General features: G+C 37.4%; 2 protein-coding genes across 2 annotated transcripts in view; both read left to right on the top strand.

The window, feature by feature from the left end:
- The first annotated feature begins 1,054 nt into the window (after positions 1-1,054).
- On the top strand, positions 1,055-5,641 carry LOC144654737 (uncharacterized). Its single transcript, XM_078514969.1, has 4 exons — positions 1,055-1,286; positions 2,667-3,053; positions 3,580-3,855; positions 4,843-5,641. Exons 1-4 carry the CDS (start codon positions 1,208-1,210, stop codon positions 5,040-5,042), a joined length of 942 nt encoding a protein of 313 aa, XP_078371095.1. The 5' UTR covers positions 1,055-1,207; the 3' UTR covers positions 5,043-5,641.
- Positions 5,642-6,312: 671 nt separating this feature from the next.
- Positions 6,313-6,692, top strand: part of LOC144654734 (uncharacterized) — a 59,608-nt gene continuing 59,228 nt past the window's right edge. Inside the window, exon 1 of the mRNA XM_078514966.1 lies at positions 6,313-6,523. Within this exon, the coding sequence (XP_078371092.1) occupies positions 6,457-6,523 (67 nt within the window). The 5' untranslated portion in view covers positions 6,313-6,456. The remainder of the gene's footprint in view (positions 6,524-6,692) is intronic.

Below are 6,692 nucleotides of genomic sequence, written 5' to 3'. Positions count from 1 at the left end.
TGAATGGAAACGTTAACCAAACAGAAGTTTAGATTTTAAACAATCTATATTTAGTTCATGTTCAGTGCAGTATTAGTCTAGTTCCCATTTGCAAATGAACTTTCGTTTCAAAGAACTTACTTGGGAACTTTCCAAAGTAGGTTTTGGTATTGACTGGAAATATATTTTGCGTAAAGGTCAGTGAATGAAGGTATATATGATATGTGGTGTGAAGTATCATTTGGTATATCGTATAACGGTACATGATGTAGTATATGGCACGGTATGCTTAAAAATGTCTAAACTATTATCATTGTGCTCCATATATATAGTAATTGGCATAGTTTTGTTATTTCGGCACATCTGACGTCAAGTACGCTACGGGCAAAACAGGTAAAGGTGTGTCACACTTCTCAAGTGAACCAATCAGACAGTATCACAGGAGTATGAAATGGATCATGAGGTAAATTCCATTAATGAAAATGCTTGATGGGCGCTGTACCTAACTTGGTTGCTGAATACGTTAACAATATAACGATTAAATAGCAAACTTTAACACTAGCGTTTTCAATGCTACAGAATACTCTATTCACACGAAAAAAATGTAATGACTGGAAATCCACACCAGCCTATGTTAGAAAATTGGTCAGTTACTACTATGATAACACAAGGCGAACGACATTCGAATAACAAGTACACTGTTTTTCTTTTTGAAAGAATCCCAGTTAACGTTGTTTGCACGTGTTTTGTAACTAAAAACACCAGTTGTGCGCAGTTAACATTTGACAACTAATAACACTAACTCATTGAATACTGATGTAAGCAAGAAGCGGAGGATATTCATTTTTAAATGTTTCATGGGGAATTGCCAGGAATTGTTAATTATACTGTTAGTAATATATTGGCATGCGTGGTCACTAGCGCCTTTAGTATAAATGCACATGATGTTGATTTTATTCAGTTTGCCCTAGGGTCGTTTTTCTTGTGTCTATTCCTTGTGATCTATGATTGGCTGTTGGTGAAACCTGATATCGCATGTTAATTGGATGAAAACAAATGTGTCGTTGCAGGGCTTTTTCTCGGAAAGATTGCTTTTGTTCGTCACATTTCTTGAAATAAAGAAATAGTCAGTATAGCTTCATGATAAGTCAAAATATATATTTCACAAGTAACTGAACGAACCTGTTTATATCACCAGCAATATTCAGTGGCGTTTATTGAAACAAAAATGGCGAGGGACGGATCACAATCCAAAAGCAAACCGTCCATGATTTCGTTTTACCTTATTGTGGCTCTCTGCGTCTCAGGTAAGTTTAATTAATTTACAACACTCCGCTTAATATTGAAAAAGGTTAGCACGGCTGATTTCTTTCTCTATTTAGCGATGAGAATGCATTTTACTGTTAAGGGTTAGTCGGCGATCGAAAGAAATGAGGAAAACCCGGAAGTACGGCAGCTCGGTAGCTCGCGCCCACGATCAAAATTAATAAAATCCCGAGGGAACTACAAACCAACCACCTTAAAAATTTCCTACATAAACATAAAATATAATTTGGAACTACACAGGAGCAGAGGATAAGTAAGTGGACTCTCTTTTGCAGCGCCTAAGATGCAATTTCCTTGAACGCGGAGTGAAAGTGAAACTGAATAACAAGTCTCCTCCTAGCAGATGTTTCGAGATGTTTTATCAAAACAAGATTTCTAAAATCCTCGAATTACTACGAAGATACTGAATTATAAAGGCACTAAGTTTCATATCACTGATTGAGACACTAATAAACGGTTGTAAATTGACAAACAAAGCGAATAAGTGGGAAATAAAGCGAAGGAACGGTTTTGTGCGTACATTTCGCAGGTCTTGTTTATTGTCCTCCAGTAGAATGTCTGCTATAAAAGAAAACGAAACAAAATACATCATAATTTATTAAACGACCAGACGTTAGAACTCGGTGGAAAATAGCTAGTTGTTTTGCCAGAAACAAAACTTAAGCTAAAATTTAGACAAAGCGTTAAATTTCCACGAGTTCCGGGAAATGTTTTCGTAAACTAAACGATCAGTTTTCTGAGAATGCGCTTTCGGCGAAAACAGAGAAACAATGGTAACCTGGCGTGACACATGTTTTGTCGTCCTGTTTTTCCGAGAAAAGCTATTATTGGAAGATAAAAATATCAGTTTACGGCGACCATAAACCGTGTTTGACGGGTGTTCTGGATACAATGTCAGTATTGGCTGATTTCCAGCATTTAATAATAATTCCGTCGACACCTTGAGAGATAAACACGTTGGTGGGTTGGAAAATCTAGAATCCTGGATTCGGAATGTGGAATCGGAATACGCGGAATTCTCGGCAAAATGCCTAAGCACTTGAATACACCAATAAGAAAACCCTTACCGGTTACCGCTTTCCTAATAGTTTTCTTTTCTTTTTATCACTTGGTTGGGACTGTGTTATGAAAGCATACGTGCACATCTTTCGGAAAGTGTCCCGAATACGGGGTTCTCGTTTTTTGATTCCATAACTGAAGATCCATTTTAACATAATTCCCTTTTCTATTTCTTTCTTTTATGAACGTTGGACAGTAGGAACCCATTTCGTTAACGCAGATCGCATTGCTGTAATTGTAAAGACCTTATTATAAATTAGTCTTTGACAATTTGCTAGTATCATTATTTTGTTTCATGCCAGTATCGTGCCAACAAAGGCGACCCAGGATTGTCTCCTGGCCAAGCAATCCTTTTATTGGAAAAAGCAACGGTGATGCGTCGTTGTACTGGTCGTTCGTGCTGCTGCCCAACGAGACATGGAACGGGAGCATATTTGAAGTGGTCTTTGGGGTCTGGAGATATCCAGGATATCTAAAGAAAAAGCTAATGGTCATCGACACACGAGGCGAAGTACTGATACGACGAAACTATGAGAAGAAAATCAGCTGCAAGTTCAACATGTCTCGTCTTCAAGTGGCGTTCACACTTCACAATTTAAGCATAGAAGACGAAAAACCTTACGGCCTTCAGGTTGAGTTTGACTTGGCGCGGTCTCCCTTAACGGACACTGTTACGCTTCGTATTGAGGGTAATACTCAGTTTGAAGTACATTATGGTATACAATCACTTTCAAGCAGCATAAGATCTCCAAGTGTTTTATTTCTAACTTTTATTTCTTTTTAGTTTTACAATACCAAGACGATAGGTCATGAATATGAGGAAAATTATTGTTATACATGCATGTCTCAACATCGCTAGTTAAATTCGGTAATAACAGAAAGATCCGATGCACAGAAAACCAGTTGCTGGGACGTTTCCAAAACAAAAGTTTGATGGTGCTTCGGAGACTGCTTGCTTGAATAAAAATTATCATCTTTCTCTACTATTTATTGCTTGCTTTGCAGATAGTTGTTTATGGTTGTTTTAGGTTTAAATTGTTAGAAGCATCTGAAGCAGTAACTGGCAGGAAATTTGCATGCTCAACCATTTCGATTTTCATTAAGTCTGGCATAAATCTTGGTGTTATTCGTCCCTTTAAACGCATTTTTCAGTATATAAAATAGAAATACGGTAACAACGATATTCTAATAAAAATGTAAAATCACTTTAAACAGATCCACCCAAAATTACCAATCCACTACAGAGAAACCTTTCAGTGAGAACTGGAGAAGACCTGGATTTAAAATGCCAGGCCAGTGGAGTTCCCGAACCAGTTGTTACATGGACGAGACATGGACGAGTTTTTAAAAATCAAACTCTGTATTTAAAGCGGGTGACAGCAAGTGACAGTGGACTTTACCTGTGCAGGGCTAATAACCAGGCTGGGGAAGACAGTAAGGAGATTGTCGTCACAGTCAATGATTATAACGATAAATCTCCACAAACCCCAGGTAAATTACGCGTGTTAATCTGTTTGGATATATCACATACTGCAAGCATTTATTAAATTAATTCCATTTATACAGTTACAAGGGTAACCTACCTATGTCAATCTACTTACCTTACTTACCAACCTAAACCACCCACCTACCTACCTACCCACCTACCTCACTACCTGCCTATCTACCTACCTCCTTTAGGGCTTTCCACAAGTTGCTCGGCAACTTTTTAGCAACATATTTCGAGCAACTTTTTCCCCTTCGAGCAACTTTTTTTCCTCTCGAGCAACTTGTTGCATTTTGAGCAATTTCCAGACCGAAGATCTCCGAAGATTATCCGAGTGTTGTTCAAAGGTCATACGAACGTTTACGAAGATTTACGAAGTTTGTCGAAGATTTTCGAGGAACATCTGAAGACGTTTCAACTTTCGGCTCATTCTGCATTAAAACATTACAAAACTCGTCAGGAAACATGACGTCATCGATATATTCACGATTTTTCTCTGATCCTTTTTTTTTGCTGTAAAATTGCAGAAAACTGGTTAAAAATCTAACCCTCAAAGGGAAGTTAGCATATATTTAGAGAAATTCTCTCGATTAGAAGCAGCGTTTTGGATTTTTTGGAGCAACTTTCGAGCAACTTTTATTATCAGAAGCAACTTTTTTGGATATTTGCAGCAACTTTTGAGCAACTTTTTGAGAAATAACGGGCAACTTTTCGGGAAATCTCGAGCAACTTGTGGAAAGCCCTAACCTCGTTACCTACAGACCTGATTAACCTACTTACCTACCTACCTGCCTCCATACCTGCCTACCTACTTACAATAAAGTACCAATCTAGAAATCCACGTTGGCGTTTTTACTATTTTTATACCTTAAAGATCTATCCAATTTGAAATAAGTCATTTTCTTTGTTATTTAATTTCACGGTTCGTTATAAGTGCACAACATTTTTATATTTGAGTGAACTACTCCTGACAATTCATTTCTACTTTCCAGTCCCCAACACGCCGGCACCATCAGAAGCAGCAATCAGCCCTGTGTGGATAGCACTTGTGGTCATTTGTGGATTACTTATAATAATAGCACTGATAGTGTTTCTATCTCGCTCTCGAGTACGATATAAAAGAAATACACCTTATGAGCCGCAGATTGATACAAAAACACCCAGTAGGCACTCCATTCCTGCAGCCATCTAACAAGTTTCCCAGTTGAGACGTCAAATTTTTCTTATGAAAGCTAAGGGGAAATAAGCACTTTAGCTCACTGTAAAAGTCAGGCGACTATGAGTAGCATCGAGCCTTATGCCTTGAATACTGCACAAAGGTTAACAAACGGAGACATGTGCCGACTAGTTGATGACAAGTTAACGCTTACCACTCGCCTAATGAGGCAGCACTAAAAATGATTTGGAATTAACTCTAAATCAGATGCAATCAAGGCAGATATTAAGTAGATTTGGCTACGTACTGAGTGAAATTTGACTTTTTTTCTGGGTCCAACTGGTAGTGACACATCTGCCGACTGTGTTTCACTCGTGTTAAACGTTTCTTTACAACATTATAAACAAATGATACATAACACCACTTTTCTGTACATAGAGATAACTAAAGTAAAACAAAACCAAAACAATTGTAAAGACAACGCGAACAATATTTCGGTTAATTATCCTGATTGCTGTTGGACATAATTTACTCCCTTTTAAGTGTTTCGGATTGCAGTTCTTATAATTAGTCAAGGGAAGTTCTTTTACTTTATTAATTTTATCAACGTTTCCGTTGAGTTGAAAAAAAAACAACTTCAGAACAGATGTAGAGCCTTGCATCACTTGAACTTTACTTCTTTATTTCTCGTTGACATGCATTTGCAAGCAAATGGTAGAATTTGTAAAAGATATATAATATTCATTTCTGTGAAATGACTTTACATCACAGCGTCGTGCATATACATCAAGTCATGGTAAGTGACCTTTATCACTGTGAAAAATAAAATTGTTTTTTACGATAAAGAGCTGATGGTTAATACCATTTCTTTCATTAAGAATATGAACATAGACCCTAGTTTCTTTTGGTCAAATTTAATGACAAACATCCATCCTTTTGTAGGCGTAAGCAGGCGCTATAACTTTGAATATTGTCAGACAAAACTTACTCACAGGGGCGACGCGGGTTAGAAGACAAGGACCATTGTTGGTACAGTTGTCTTAGTGGACAGTGGCAGTGACAAACTTCCAATAAATTTAAGTTTTTTAATGCCAAATATCACGAAAAGATGTTCTTTCAAGAGCAACGCACGCGCGCCCGATCGAACCATGCAATCGACTTTGCGAATTTGCACATGGGCTGTTGATTTGCAATAGTAGCTGTGATTTGTTTCTTTTAACATAGGTATATATGTTTTCATGAGTCTGTTGTTTATCACTTTCACAGATCAATAGTTGCGTGGAATAAGCAGAAATTCCGAAATCAAAGAACGCTTCATATCACTTCCTCCTTTTCGCGGAAAATAAGACAATTGATTATTGCACCACAATGACTCATCAGATATTCAATTACTAAAAGACGCGCTTACTAAGCATATTTTTTGCACTCGATTTCATCTTTAGTGGAAGCTATGCTTTATCGATGGAACGCTACGTTCTTTTTTATTTCTCTGATTTACATTCTTGCACCATTCCCAGGTAAGCTTTCACTGTAAATGAATACGTATATTTAAAGATTTTCATTGTTTGTTAAAACGGTGCTACTGGACCCTGGCACACACATGTATTAGGTTGCCAGTGATTCGAGTTGATCAAATAGGAAATAATCTGTTAAATAAGTCGCTTATTGCGAGACTGTCAGCAGCAA

The sequence above is a fragment of the Oculina patagonica genome, chromosome 5, assembly GCF_052425735.1.
Source record: "Oculina patagonica isolate OP01 chromosome 5, crgOcupat, whole genome shotgun sequence".
NCBI lineage: Eukaryota > Metazoa > Cnidaria > Anthozoa > Scleractinia > Oculinidae > Oculina > Oculina patagonica.
Note: the sequence above shows the minus strand (reverse complement) of the source record. Positions and strands in the feature narration are given on the sequence as shown.

What these genes read in the sequence shown, in the direction of transcription:
- LOC144654737 (XM_078514969.1), top strand. Translation starts at nt 1,208, where the DNA reads ATGGCGAGGGACGGATCACAATCCAAAAGCAAACCGTCCATGATTTCG. An exon ending in TGTGGCTCTCTGCGTCTCAG is followed by an intron (nt 1,287 to 2,666) that starts GTAAGTTTAATT and finishes GTTTCATGCCAG; the next exon opens with TATCGTGCCAACAAAGGCGA. An exon ending in TAAATCTCCACAAACCCCAG is followed by an intron (nt 3,856 to 4,842) that starts GTAAATTACGCG and finishes TCTACTTTCCAG; the next exon opens with TCCCCAACACGCCGGCACCA.